We start from the raw sequence: 15,715 nt of genomic DNA on the forward strand, positions 1-15,715 counted from the left end.
GTGCCCCGCCCCTACAGCCTCTGCCTAGAGCTCTTCTGCTGCTCATCACTAACGCTTCTGGCTTGGAGTTCAATATCCTCCACTGTCTTTCATGACCGCCCCAATTCTCTTTCCTCACTTGGAGTCTGTAAACATATACTTTGCAACTATCCCAACCTATCCTGTCCTGCTGAAAATGCTTTAGAGTTGGAAGGCGTCTCACTACCAGCGATTTCTGAATTGTGCTCTCTGAAATCCAGAGGTTCTACCGAGGAGCCCCAGGGCGCTCCTGCTGCAAGAACTGAGGAGGACACAGGACGGCAGGGTACTGAGCCCTCCCTCCGCCCACTTCAACTAGCGCAGCGCTGCTTTTCATTGTTTTAAACGCTAGGTTCCGGATGGGATTTCATGTGAAGAAAAGAGATCCCTGGAAAAAACAGGAAGATTGAAAAAAGAAAAGGAAAAAGAAAGGAAAGAAGGGAGGGAGGGATAAAGGGCAGAAGGAAAAAAGGCTTCCTTTTTCTTTCTTCTTTGTTTTTACAGATAAGAGTAGCAGAGACAAAATATTTGTCCTATATCTTTATGTGAGAAAATTTACACTGTCATTTAAATACTTTTCTGAATCCAGCCTAATTTCTTCTTTCCAATGACAGTTACATTTTGTGAATTTATTTATGATGTTGAAAACCAGCTTCTAAACCAATGCAGATACAACTGTCACAGAGCTGTTACTCAGCCAACTATTAAAGGCTTTTAAGTTGTTTTTATTAGCCCTTTAATATCTTGCAGTTATTTGTGATCTTGTATTACATAAACGTTTCTGTGGAGACTCATATAATATTAGCATTTTGCTGTTAGCAATATTAGCATTTGTCCTTCAGTCCCTTCTTCCACTGCCAAACACAGGATGAAAGATGATAGAGAATTCTACCACTAACAGTTTGAACCTGTGCCTAGAGCAATTAAAAAAATCATCTTTATTGAGATACAATTCACATACCATAAAATTCACACATTTAAAGCACACAATTCAGTGATTTAAAGACATTCACAGAGTTGTGTGACCATTACCACAACCTAAGTTTAGAACATTTTCATCACCCCGAAAAGAAACCCAGTACCCCTCATTAGCAGTCACTCCCCATGCCATCCTCCCCACATCAGCCCTAGGCAATCATTAACCCACTTTCTGTCTCTATAGATTTGCCTCTTCTGAACATTTCATAGAATGGAATCATATACGTGGCTTTTTGTGTCTAGCTTCTTTCACTTAGTGTAATGTTTTCAAGGTTCATCCGTGTCCTAGCATACCAGTACTTAATTTTTCTTGCTGCCAAGTAACATTCCATCGTGTGGATACACTACATTTTACTTATCTTTTCATCGGACACAGAGTAATTCTTAAAGCCACACGTTTCTAAATTCTTGAAGTCCAGGTAGCTTGGATTTACCCAAGATAATGGAGAGATAAAAGTGGCAAATCAAACACTGCATATAGGAAGCAATGAGTTATCCTTCCCCCTTAGTCAATGGACAGAAAATTACCTTACATGCTTACCTTATCCGGAGCATTTTTGCTTAACATTAAAGGAAAGACTCGCTCGTGAAGCCAGAACTTGTGATCATTGTTATTACAGCCGTACAGGAAGATATTACTCTTACGGCTGTGGCCGTGGATATCACAATACAAGAGAACCTCCCTTTCTTCAAGAAGTCTGTTGGGGGTGGGGGAGGCAAACAAAGAACTCAATGGATATACAGGGCATGAGCATGACCAAGGATCCTTTGGAGTCTCTTCCTTAAGGATGTCTGTTGATACTTTCCCCCCTAAGAAAATTTCAGCCCCTAATGACCTTCAAAGGACCCTATGCCCAACCTCAGCCCCTGCTGGAAACATGTCACCAGCACTCCTTGCCTCTGCCAGCCAGAGGAACTTGATGGAAAAGGGGATGTGGAAAGGGGAGATGGGTAGGCCTTGCATAAGCTGACAAGAAAGAGGAGAAAATCTACTAAAGGAAAGCCCACTCTGGTGCAGAACTGTGGAAAGAGAGAGAGAGGTAGAGAGGGGAAAGAACCAAAGAAAGCCTTGGTTTCTGACATTCCAGGGCTAGTTCCTTTAAGACTCAGCTCTTCTTTGTTTCCTGATTACCAGGACACCTCCAAACACCTTCTCCATGATGACGGTGGTGGTAACAATAATGCCCCACATTTACAATGTGCAGGGTACTGTGCTAAACAGATTACATGGATTATCTCATTGAATCCTCACAGTAACCACCCAGCACAGGTATTATCATCCCCATTCTACAGATAAGAAAGCTGAAGCACAGAGAGGTTAAATCACTTCCATGGTCACAGAACCAGCCAGTAGTAAAACCAGGTCTCAAACCCAGGCCTGCCTGACTCCAATATATGCTCTTAGCCATTTTGCCTACCAACCCAACACAACTCTCAGCCATTCACACAGATATGGTGAGAAGGTGCGTGCGTTCACATATTCGTATCTGCTGCAGTTGCATGCCCAGCGAAATGGAAGCTCCTTTAAGGCGGGTGCTATTCTATCATAGGCTTCAACTGCTTTTATATACGCTTGGAAAATGCAGATTGATTTATTATTCTTTTTTTTAAAAAAAATAAATTTATTTATTTATTTTTGGCTGCATTGGGTCTTTGTTGCTGCACGCGGGCTTTTCTAGGTGTGGTGAGTGGGGGCTGCTCTTTGTTGCGGTGATCAGGCTTCTCACTGCAGTGGCTTCTCTTGTTGTGGAGCATGGGCTCTAGGCGCATGGGCTTCAGTAGTTGTGGCTCACGGGCTCTAGAGCGCAGGCTCAGTAGTTGTACCCCACGGCATGTGGGATCTTCCCGGACCAGGGCTCGAACCCGTGTCCCCTGCACTGGCAGGCGGACTCCCAACCACTGAGCCACCAGGGAAGTCCCATTATTATTCATTCTTCATAAGAGGCAATATAAGATGGTAATAAGGCATTCAGACTCTGCAACCAGAGAACTAGCTCTATGACTTTGGGCAAGTTTCTTAAACTTTCTGGGCCTTAATTTCCTCATCATATACAAGATGGGGATATTGATTGTGCCTACCTCACAGGGTGAATGTGAAGATTAAATGGGTCATGTGTAATACTGCCTGTCGTACATAAGCACTCACTAATTGTTAGGTACTACTATTATTATTACTGTTACACAAGTCTCATCATGAAGACCTATGAACTCCTTGACTTTTGACCTTTTCCATTCAATCATTTCACTTATAAGTGAAATGCTTCTAGCTGAAATCTCGCATGTTCAGTTTCAACCCAAAGATAAGACATGATTTAAAGTTTGAAAATGAACAAACCCAAGTGGCTGCAAAGAGAACGTTGAAGACTGTCCATAAAGCTATACCCGATTCCTATGCCATGAGAAGAGATCTCATGCCATCAGATAGTGCTGACAGCGTTCAGAGTAAGACCAATAGATAAAGGCCTCACCTCTTGATCATGTTCCTGGTGTGCCAGATACAAGGAAAAGACTCCTCCAGAATAGTTTTATAATGCCTGTTCAAGTCCCTTCCAGCCAATGAACAACGATAATTCCCCACGATCACTCCGTCTGGATTTAACATGGGAACCACTTTGAAGATAAAGATATCTCTGAGGAGCTGGGCATCTGGGGAGTTGCTAAGGATGAAGTCCAAAAAGCCTTTCATAATCCAAGAGCCATTACTTTCCCCAGGGTGCACTCTGGCAGTCAAGACCACAGCTTTCTTTGCAGCTGCCTCTTGAGGGGTCCGGGCTGGGTTGGTGATGGTGAGCAGGTAGACGATGTTTCCTGCAAGGCTCCTGCATAAAGTTCGGAGTTTGCAGAACTGAGATTGGACGGGGCTGTTTGCCACTGACAGGAGGAAGCACTGCAAGTCAGAGTACGTATATGGGTAGAAGTGTGCAAAGAAGCAAGTGTCCTGGTCATGTGGAAACTGAATGGTCCATGTGAGACAGTAAAAGCGCTGCTGCCCATCATCCGTGTTGCTCCTATAGTACCTGATTTCATTTCCTTCTCTCCTCCAGCCAATGCTGTGGGTGCTGGCATCCAATTGGGAATACATGAGTGGCTTCATCCCTATAGTATAAAGGCTCTTGGGTTTCAGGAGGTTGACGATGGTGAAGCGATAGGTGACATCTTTTCTGGTGTTCTGAACTCGAAAATAAAACCACTGAGTGTGCTTATTCGTGTAGAGGTCAGTTCGCAAGGTGAGTTCATACTCATAGGTGTTTCTGTAATAGAGAACACAGAAGAATATCTCTGTAATTCCACACGCCCCTCAAAAAACAAACATTGTTTCCCTCTGGTAAAAACAGATCTTATTACAACAGAAAAGCCTGCTACATCACACATTTATTTTCTTATTTCCCTAGTTTTCCAACTCACGTATTAGGCTAGAAGGAACTTGGGAAAAGAAAGTTTATTTGGAGTGGGACAGGAAGAATCTCAAAACTTACACTGCTGCACAGCACTTCTGGGAGCACTGTGAGCTTCTTGGTATCTTTTGAGAGTATCCAATAGCAGTTTCTAACCACTTCAACACATTTCTCTTTAATACACTGAACAGTAGTGAAGCCAGAGCCCCATGTTGGCTGTTAGCTACATCCTGGACATCATCACTGTAGAGGAGACCTGTAAGCCCTCTGTGCTATTTTTATATCTGATTCTCACTTATTTGAAGATGAGGGGGCATCTCTGGAATGCTTTCACCTTGTTGAACTTGCAGAAGACAAAATACAAATGCCAAAAAGCATGGAAAGATATTCACCCACATGCATAATTAATGAAGTACAAATTAAAATAGGATGCCCTTTCCCCCTCCATCTCATCAACATTCCAGTGCTGCGAACCAGGCACTCTCACACACAGTTGATGGGGACTGAAATCACATTGGGAGGGCAAATGGGCAAAAACTAGCGGTACTGAAGTGATCAAACGCTGAACCAACAATTTTATTTCTAGAGTTTATCTCATAAAACCACAAATACTTAAAAATATAAATGCAGAGAATTCCCTGGTGGTCCAGTGGTTAGGACTCTGCGCTTCCACTGCAGGGAGCATGGATTCGATCCCTGGTCGGGGAGCTAAGATCCCGCAAGCTGCACAGTGCGACCAAAAAAAAAAAAAAAAAATGCATAAGGGTATTAATTCATTAAGCAAAATATTGTAAACATCTTAATTTCCCATCAGTTGGGGACAAGGTAAATAAGGTATGGAGTATCCATACAATAGGACAATATGAATATCTGTGATATGGCCATAGAAAAATATTTAAATTTTATTAAGTGGAAAAAAGCAACAGGTAAAACAGTATGTATACCACTTTCCTATTTTTAAAAATATATAATTTGTGTATATTACGTATTAGAGAGAGAGAGAGAGAGAGAGAGAGAAAATTAATGCATATACACAAAACTATAAACAGTTGCTGCATCCAGGAGGTATGATTATAGAACTGCAACTTTTATGGTATTTTTATTGAGACTGTAAAAAATTAATAACCAGAAACCCAATTAAATAGAGTTGGGAGACCAGAAGAGGGAGCTCTCATGCCCTGCATGATAGCAGAGCCCAACAGGAAGAAAAAAAGACTCCTTTTCCTTCCTGGCAAGGACTCAGCCAATGAAAAGCCACGGACCCTTTGTTTACTGGAGCCCTCCCAACTTCCTTCTCCTCTCAGTGAAAGTGTTCTCCCTCTCTTGTAGTGTGGGACTTGCATGTGGCATCCCCCGTGGTTGCAGACCCTGAATTGCAGTTCTCTGCCAATCCTGAATAAACGCATCTTTGCTGGAGAAATATCTGACAGTCTGTTTATTTCAGGTCAACAATGCAAATTTCAAACGCGCACTAATTTCTTTTAGAAGTAGAAAAAATAATTTAGATAAATTTTCATTCTGAAAAGTATGAGTCACAATGATTCCATTCTTCTTCATCGTCCTCACAATTACCTCTCATCACTTTTCTCTTTCACAAAAACACTCCTGATCGCTAACATGATTCCTGAAGACACTTCTCAGTCACTTCAGTCATCATCCCTTTGGGAAATTCCTCTTTGTTACTCACACTCTAGTAGCTTTCTGCAGGTTCCCACTCTCAAACCTTGATTCAAACAGTAGAGTATCATCTTCTGGTCCTTGCAACGTGACTGCCAGTTCCTTGATAATCCCTGGTTTGCCTCCCACTCTGGAACTGGTGAAATAGGAATCTTCGGTGGGCACTGCAGATGAGACAGACATACTCAGTCCAAGTTTCACTCAGAATCCATCTATCCAGCAAATATTAATTGAACCCCTTTGTGTTCAGCACTATTCTAGCTTAAGAACAATGAGTATTTAAATTTTCAATTGTCCTTGCTGAGACTTTTAAGTTTTAAAAATGTATATATTTGAAGACCTTTAAGTAGTTTAGAGGACTTCCTTTTGCTACCTGGTTACCCTTGGCAACTCAAATACTGCTTATACCCATTTAAACTCTAATTTAAAAGGATGCTGGCAAAAAATTACATTCTAAGTGGAGCACCGGAAAACATTTGCAGTCTTATTCTACAAGAACAAACAAAAAGCCAAATAGCACCTATTTATTAATTTAAAAAGAAGATAAAGGGGGAAAAAAAAGAGAGAAAATAAAGTACACTCCATGTCATTGTTTGGTATATCATTCCAGATTTAAATATAACAAAAATAGAAGCGTGAGAAGAACTGGCACGAGTGCAATTTGTCTAAAAGGGGAAACAAAATATCATAGTCATTAGTGAAAAGAAAAGGTTATGATTGAAACTTTTTCTTTAACATTGAGCTAAAACAAAAAACATTACACAATTTATATTATTTTATTTAGGAAAATTTAGATTATAATCACAACCTCTTTCTAATCCTTGGAATAACAAAGAATCAATTGTTAATTTTTTTTTTTTTTTGGTGGACTTACAATTTTTCAGACAAATTCAGTGAGAATGCCATGTGACACCTTTGATTTTTTGCAGTTACTTTTGCAAAACTCTTTTAGGACCCACGGTTCTCCCAAGGACTCTCTTTGTACCACACTGTTCTTATCAGTTGTGTTCAGAAGAATCTATTTTGTCATCTTTTGTTGATGTTCTCTTTAACTGTTAGCTGAAAAAAATTTCTAGATTCTCAGTTGTCAATGGCTTTGCAGTGGTGCAAGCAATTCTTTAACATTCATCAACTTCATACAATCCTGCATCTCTTGTAAGGATAATTTCACTATTAAAAACATTTATTTATTTATTTGGTTGCACTGGGTCTTAGTTGTGGCAGGCGGATTCCTTAGTTGCAGCTTGTGGGCTCCTTAGTTGTGGCTCACTGGCTCCACAGTTGAGGCATGCAGGCTCCTTAATTGTGACATGCGAACTCTCAGTTGCGGCATGCACGTGGGATCTAGTTCCCTGACCAGGGATCGAACTCAGCCCCCCAGCATTGGGAGCACGGAGTCTTAACTACTATGCCACTGGGGAAGTCCCAGGATAATTTCAGTTTGCAATTAATTTTTTACTGTACTTGCATTATGTTGTCAGATGTTAACAATATCCACTATCAACAAGTGACTGATACCAGCAAAGATGCTGACCATCGGGCAGGATAGATACGAGAATTAAACAAATAGAAACATGTATGGGGTCTGATTTTATAAGTAGTCAGTTCATTAGTAAGTATATTCACATTATGGTGACTTTTGCTTCTATACGCAACCTTGCCACTGGAGATTTAGAGAATAAATATTTGGATTATAAATGAAAGCAAAGGAGAAAGCGAGCATAAAAAGGAGTGAAAGCACAGAGGAAGTAAAAACAGAAGCAGCAGCAGGAGTACAAGTAAATCCATTTAAGAGTTGGGGACCCATGTTATTCGATCTCTTCATGGAACCACAATCAAAGTACAGATCGGCAACCAGATGTCATTAATATAGGAATTTCAATATTTTCTTTAGTCTTTAAGGTAACTTAAAAACGATCCAGGGGCTTCCCTGATGGTGCAGTGGTTGGGAATCCACCTGCCAATGCAGGGGATAAGGGTTCGAGCCCTGGTCCGGGAGGATCCCGCATGCCGTGGAGCAACTAAGTCCATGCGCCACATCTACTGAGCCCGCGAGCCACAGCGACTGAAGCCTGCATGTCTAGGACTTGTGCTCCGCAATGGGAGAGGCCACCGCAATGAGAAGCCTGCGCACCGCAACAAAGAGTAGCCTCTGCTTGCCGCAACTAGAGAAAGCCCGCGCACAGCAACGAAGACCCAACACAGCCAAAAGTAAATAAAATAAAATAAATTTAAAAAAACAAAACAAAACAAATGATCCAACTCATAGCCCACAGTAACATTTTTCAATAACAAAACATCTTTCTTATTTTCCCCTCAATATCCTTACAGCAAGTGGTTGCTCTAGGTCTCCTAAGCTAACAAACTCCCAGATTCTCCCCAGAGCCCCATCTTCTCAGTTTTCTGTTTCTTCATTCCTCCAACAGTGTGGGCTCAACTCTCCTTGATGAATCCAAAGGACAAGAAGATCAAGACAGCTGCCACAAATGTGTAGTAACAGGACAATAAGGACAATTCACAAAAGCTGCCATATCAGGAGAATGATCTCTCAATCCCAGGGTTTCCTCCTTTGTAGAAATATGTCTGGATAGAAGAGATGAAGCGGTGGCGATTCATGGTCATCTGATTTATTGAAAATGACTACAGCAAAGTCAACGAGAGGTGAAACAGGCTTATAATATCCAAGAATTTCTTGAGGTTGCAGGAGCAGTATATTCCCTACTATTTATAACCCAAGTCTACTGACTTATGATCTGAGTTTAAAGTCTCCCAAGCTCCTCCTCAGACATTCCATAAGGTGGAGCTAGGTAGACTATGAGTTGCTTCACCTTTTCTACCTCACCAGCTTTTGCCAAAATAGTAACGAGAGCTCAAAATCAAGGCAACTGGGAGCGGAGCATGTGTAACCACATCTCAGATGGGTCCTCTCTGCTAAAACTGGCTCATTTTATTTTTCTAGCTGTAGGAATGTAAACACATTGCAGTCCCTCCTTCCTATTACAGTTTTTTTCTGTAAAAACCTCCCCTGATTTCACTGACTTAACACATCCCATTTCTACTAATTATACTTGGTACATGTTCCTCCTCCAATAAAATAGATTTCTTTTCTGATCATTACTATCTATTAGCTTACTTCTCTTTAACATGATATATCTTTTCTGCCTTAAAGGTTACTATTACCATCTGTTTCACATCCTCCCCAGCACTTGTTATTGTCTGTATTGCTGTTTTAGTGGGTTTGAAGTTGATTCATCCTTTCCATAAATACCCTTTACTAAACGGAGGAAATTCTCTCCTATTTCTAGTTTTCAGAATGTTCTTATCATGAAAGGCCTGATTTTGTAAAATGCTTTTTCTGCATTGATTGAGATGACTGTGTTTTTTTTCCCTTTGTTGTATTAATGTGGTGTGTCACATCAATCTTCTTATGTTGAACCACCCTTGGATTCCTGGAACAAATCTCCCTTGGTCATGGTATATAATCCTTTCCATATGCTGTTGAATTTGGTTTGCTGGTATTTGGTTGAGGATTTTTGCATTTATGTTCATGAGGAACACCAATCTATAGTTTTCTTGTGATGTCTTTGTCTGGCTTTGAATACTGGCTTCATAAGAAGAGCTGGGAAGTGTTTCCTCCTCCTCCTCTGTTTTCAAAGTTTTGAAGCATTAGTGCTATTTCATCTTTAAATGTTTGGTACAATTCAAACAAATCCTGTTAAGCCATCTGGCCCAGGGATTTCTTTGCAGGAAGATTTTAAATTACTAATTCAATTTCTTTGTCATAATCTGAATTTCTTCCTGAATCAGTTTTGATATGTTTTTCTAGCAATTTCTCCTGTTCATCTATGTTGTTTAATTTGCTGACATAAAGTCATTAATAGCATTACCTTGTAATTGTTTTGATTTCTGTAGAGTTGATGCTTGTGTCCCCTTGCATTCCTGATTTCTATAATTTGTGTCTCCTCTCCTTTTTTCTTGGTTGATCTGGCTAAAGTTCTGTCAATTTTGTTAATGTTTCCAAAGGACCAACTTTTGGTTTGATTTTCTGTATTACTTTTCTATTTCACTGATTTCTGTTTTTGTTTTATTTTGTTTTGTTTTTGCGGTACACGGGCCTCTCACTGCTGTGGCCTCTCCCGTTGCGGAGCACGGGCTCCAGACGCGCAGGCTCAGCGGCCATGGCCCACGGGCCCAGCCACTCCGCGGCATGTGGGATCCTCCCGGACCGGGGCACGAACCCGTGTCCCCTGCATCGGCAGGCGGACTCTCAACCACTGCACCACCAGGGAAGCCCTGATTTCTGTTTTTATCTTTATTATTTTCTTCCTTCTGCTCACTTTGGATGTAGTTTGCTCTTATTTTTCTAATTTATTAAGATGGAAGCTTATGTAATTGATTTGAGATCTTTCTTCCTTTTAAATACAGGCATTTAAAGCCAAAAATTTACCTTGCAGTGCTTTGGCTGCATCTCATAAATTTTGATATGTTGTTTTATTTTCACTCAGTTCAAAATATTTTTGAACTCTTATGATTTCTTTAACCCATGGGTTACTTAGAAATGTGTTGTTCAATTTGCAAATATTTGTAGATTTCCCAGATTTCATTCTGTTGTTGATTTCTAATTTAATTTTGCTGTGATCAGACAATATATTTTGTACGACTTCAATCCTTTTAAATGTATTAAGACTCGCTTTACAACCTAGTATATGGTATATCCTGGGGAATTTACCATGTGCCCTTGAAAAGAATGTGTATTTTGTTGTTGGGTACAGTGTCCTGAACATTTTTATAAAAGACAGAAATTCTACCGCTAGGATGCCTGCAAATTAATGCAGGAAACCACAGAGTAAATGACAGTCATATGCACATACTACAAAATACTCACTATGGTTCAGGAGGTGGAGAAAAGAAGAGCAAATTACCCAAAGATCCAACATTTGATTTTCAGGAAGGGGAATAACAAGGAAGAAGCTATAAAAAGGACTCAGAACTATTAAGAAAACATAATAACATTTTAAAAAAACGATTGAAAATTTAAAACTGATTGGTCATGAATTTCAGGGCTCCCACTCAGGTTGGTCTGGAAAAGACAGTTTCTTCATCACTAAAATATGACTTTTTGAAAATCACTTTTATTATAGAAAATATATTTATTGTAATTTGGTCATGATTAATCACTCACTGTTCAGTGTGATGACAATACCTGAATCTAACTGATAGACAACTGTGCCTTTTTCTTCTCCTACAATTTTTGGTGCCTTTTCATTTCCTGTAGGTTGATAGAAATATTCTGGTTGAGGTGGAACCCATTCTGAAAGAAGACATTAAAAAGTACAAAATAAGAAATAATACCAAAAAAAAAAAAAGAAATAATACAAAAGGCACTTTATGAGACTGACATGAAATCATAATAATGATTATTCAAATGGCTAGTAGGGTGGAATCAAACCAAATTCCCACCCTAAGTTTCCAGTGTGTTTGTTAATTAATTATGTGTTGCTTCTTTCTATAAAGACTATGGAGAAATTTTTAACAAAAAGCATAGACAACAGAAGTATCAACTTTATTTTTTTAGATTTTTTTGATGTGGACCATTTTAAAAGTCTTTATTGAATTTGTTACAATATTGCTTCTGTTTTATGTTTTTTTTTGCCACTAGGCATGTGGGATATTAGCTCTCCGACCAGGGATCGAATCCACACCCCCAGCATTGGAAGGTGAAGTCTTAACCACTGGACCGCCAGGGAAGCCCCAGAAGTATAAACTTTAAATAGAAGACCTAAAAATAAGGCAGAAAGGTCAATATAGTCGTTTCATCAACTCTTCAAAATTTGTCCCTGAGCTCCCGGTCAGGAAAATATGCTCAGCTACATATTTTTTATTAATATAGAGGAATAAGTATATCAGTTTCTTCAGAAGAAACAAGGTTTTTTCATTAACACTCAATTCTGAAAGATTTCTCATATGACACTTGGGTGACTTCTCAATATCATTTTAAGTACAGTAGCCAGTGATGAAAGCCAAGGGCATATATAAAGACACAACTTAAATTCAACAGTACATCAAAAGAATCACACACCATGATCAGTGGGATTTACTCCAGGGATGCAAGGATGGTTCAACATTTGCAAATCAGTCAATGTGATATATCACATTAACAAAAGGAAGGATAAAAGTCATATGATTATTTCCATACATGAAGAAAAAGCATCTGACAAAATTCAACATCCATTTATGACAAAAACTCTCAAAAAAATGGGTATAGAGGGACTACCTCAACATAATAAAAGCCACATATGTCAAGTCCACAGCTAACACCATACTCAACGGTGAAAAGCTGAAAGCTTTTCCTCTAAGATCAGGAACACGACAAGGATGCCTACTCCCACCACTTTATTCAACATAGTACTGGAAGTCCTAGCCAGAGCAATTAGGCAAGAAAAAGAAATAAAAGGTATTCAAATTGGAAAGGGAGAACTAAAACTGCCACTGACATATATTATATACAGAAAACCCTAAAGACTCTATCAAAAAACTGTTGGACCTAATAACAAATTCAGTAAAGTTGCAAAATACAAAATCAATACACAAAAATCGGTGCATTTCTATACACTAATAATGAACTCTCAGAGAGAAATTAAGAAAACATTCCCATTTACCATTGCATCAAAAAGAGTAAAATACCTAGGAATAAATTTAAACAAGAACTATAAGACATTAATGAACGATATTGAAGAAGACACAAATAAATGGAAAGATACTCTGTGCTCAAGGTTGGAAGAACCAATATTATTAAAATGTCCATACTACCTAAAGCAATTTACAGATTCAATGCAGTCTCTATCAAAATTCCAGTGGCATTTTTCACAAAAGTAAAGCAAACAATCCCAAATTTTATATGGAACCATTAAAGATCCCCAATAGCCAAAGCAACCTTGACAAAGAAGAACAAAGTTAGAGTCACCATGCTCCCTGATTTCAAACTCTATTACAAAGCTATAGTTATTAAAGCAATATGATATCTGCATAAAAAGATACATAGATCAAGGGAACAGAACAGAGAGCCCAGGGAATTCCCTGGTGGTCCAGTGGTTAGGATTCTGTGCTTCCACTGCAGGGGGAACTGGTTTGATCTCTGGTCAGGGAACTAAGATCCCGCATGCCATGTGGCACGGCAAAAATAAAATACAATAAAATAAAGAATAGAGAACCCAGAAATAAACCCATGCATCTGTGGTCAATTAATTTATGACAAAGAAGGCAAGAACATACAATGGGGAAAGGACAGTCTCGCCAATAAATGGTGTTGGGAAAACTGGACAGCCATATGCAAAAGAATAAAACTGGGCCACTATCTTATACCACACACAAAAATTAATTCAAAATGAATTAATGACTTGAATGTAAGACCTGAAACCATAATACTTCTAGAAGAAAACACAGGCAGTAAGCTCCTTGACACAGGTCTTGGTGATGAGTTTTTGAATCTGACTACAAAAGCAAAAGCAACAAAAGTGTAAAAAAGTGGAACTAAATCAAACTAAAAAGCTTCTGCACAGCAAAATAAACCATCAGCAAAATGAAAAGGCAACCCTTTATTCTTTTAATTTGGCCATACCACATGGCATGCAGGATCCTAGTTCCCCAACTAGGCATCGAACCCAGGCCCTGGCAGTGAAAGTGCAGAGTCCTAACCACTGCACCACCAGGAAATTCCCAAAAGGCAACTTTCTGAATGAGAGAAAATATTTGCAAATCATATATCTGATAAGGGGCTAACATCCAAAATATATAAAGAACTCATACAACTTAACAGCAAAAAAACAATCCAATTGAAAAATGGGGGCTTCCCTGGTGGCGCAGTGGTTAAGAATCTGCCTGCCAATGCAGGGGACACAGGTATGAGCCCTGGTCCAGGAAGAGCCCACATGCTGTGGAGCAACTAAGCCTGTGTGTCACAACTACTGAGCCTGCACTCCAGAGCCTATAAGCCACAACTACTGAGCCCGCGTGCCTAGAGCCTGTGCTCCGCAACAAGAGAAGTCACTGCAATGAGAAGCCCGCGCACCGCAACAAAGAATAGCCCCCCGCTCACCGCAACTAGAGAAAGCCCACACACAGCAATGAAGCCCCAATGCAGCGAAACAAACAAACAAAAAACCCAAAAAACCCCACTTCTACAGGGTAGGAACAGATGACCTTAAGACTTCTCAGCTATTGTGCCAACTCAAAATGTGCCCCCCAACAATTTCCAAACACCCTAAGGGCAGTTCTGTCCCCAGTTAAGATACTGAGCCAATCCTTGTATCTTCAGCTTCATCTCTTTTCTTTCATGTTGAAGGCTTCATGGTTACCCAAACATGTCTTGTTCTTTTTCTGTTTCCTCTAACTGGAATACTTTGCTTTGATCCTTTCAATTGGATCACTTCTAACTCATCCTTCAGATTTCAGCTTCTGTGTCAACTTCTCTTGGAAACCCTCACTGAACTTCCAGGTTGGGGTTAAGTGTTCCCAGAGGGACCAAGTGCTATGCAATTGCCTGGTTCTATCTTTAACTTCCTCACTAGTCTGTGAGCTCTGAGTGTCTCCATTTGCTCATCACTATATCTCTAACACCAAGCACTATACTTAGCATATGGTAGATGCTTAATGAATATACAATGAATGAATATTATAAGAGGAAAGTGAGAAAATAAGAAACACCCAGTTGTTTATCAGCAGTCTTAAGCAGAGACATGAGTGTTCCAGCAATCATAAAAGTCCCCACTTCTGAAAATCCTTCATAAAATGAAGGCTAAAGATTGTACTTGCATCAAAAACTCAAAGATCAACTCAATCAATCAACTCAATCAACTCAATCAACTCAAAATATGATTAAAAAATAGTAGGGCTGGGCTTCCCTGGTGGCGCAGTGGTTGGGAGTCCGCCTGCCGATGCAGGGGACACGGGTTCGTGCCCCAGTCTGGGAAGATCCCACATGCCGCGGAGTGGCTGGGCCCGTGAGCCATGGCCGCTGAGCCTGCGCGTCCGGAGCCTGTGCTCCACAACGGGAGAGGCCACAACAGTGAGAGGCCCGCGTACCGCAAAAAAAAAAAAAAAAAAAAGTAAACGTTTCTGAGAATCTGAAAAAGATTTTATATATATATATATATATATATATACATATACATATATATATATACATATATATATATATATATATATATATAACTGAATCACTGGGCTATACATTTGAAACATGACCTTATAAGTCAATTAAACTTCAATAAAATTTTTTTAAAATTTTTTCTTCTTAGGACCTGCGCAGAAGGGGAGAGGCAGCACATTGAAAGGAGGGCCTCTGGAGTGTGGAGTTCCAGAGTTTCGAGGGAAAATAAATATTCAGCTCAGAGAGGTCTAGCACTTTCCCCAGTGACTCATTATCAGCAAGTGGCAGATGGAACCAGGTTTCCTGACTTTCACTGTAGTGGGTCACTGTGTCTGAGAGTGATTAGAATAAATTAAGCAAGTGAACAAAGAAAATTACCTACTGGGTCAATGAAAACCAACTTATTTCCTCAAAGGAGTGGTTTATGTTTTGAAAAGTACCTTAGGGGGGAGACCTTCAAGATGGCAGAGGAGTAAGACGTGGAGATCACCCTCCTCCC

General features: G+C 39.9%; 1 protein-coding gene across 4 annotated transcripts in view; it reads right to left on the minus strand.

Annotated features, from left to right (window-relative positions):
• Positions 1–15,715, minus strand: part of AGBL2 (AGBL carboxypeptidase 2) — a 57,362-nt gene that overhangs the window by 26,393 nt on the left and 15,254 nt on the right. For all 4 annotated transcript variants that reach the window (XM_019948431.3, XM_019948430.3, XM_019948427.3 and 1 more), the window contains 4 exons: positions 11,272–11,379; positions 6,079–6,232; positions 3,465–4,247; positions 1,538–1,694 (listed from right to left, as the gene is read on the minus strand). In XM_019948431.3, the coding sequence (XP_019803990.1) occupies positions 1,538–1,694; positions 3,465–4,247; positions 6,079–6,232; positions 11,272–11,379 (1,202 nt within the window). The remainder of the gene's footprint in view (positions 1–1,537; positions 1,695–3,464; positions 4,248–6,078; positions 6,233–11,271; positions 11,380–15,715) is intronic.

This window comes from Tursiops truncatus, chromosome 8 (genome assembly GCF_011762595.2).
Source record: "Tursiops truncatus isolate mTurTru1 chromosome 8, mTurTru1.mat.Y, whole genome shotgun sequence".
Classification (NCBI taxonomy): Eukaryota; Metazoa; Chordata; class Mammalia; order Artiodactyla; family Delphinidae; genus Tursiops; species Tursiops truncatus.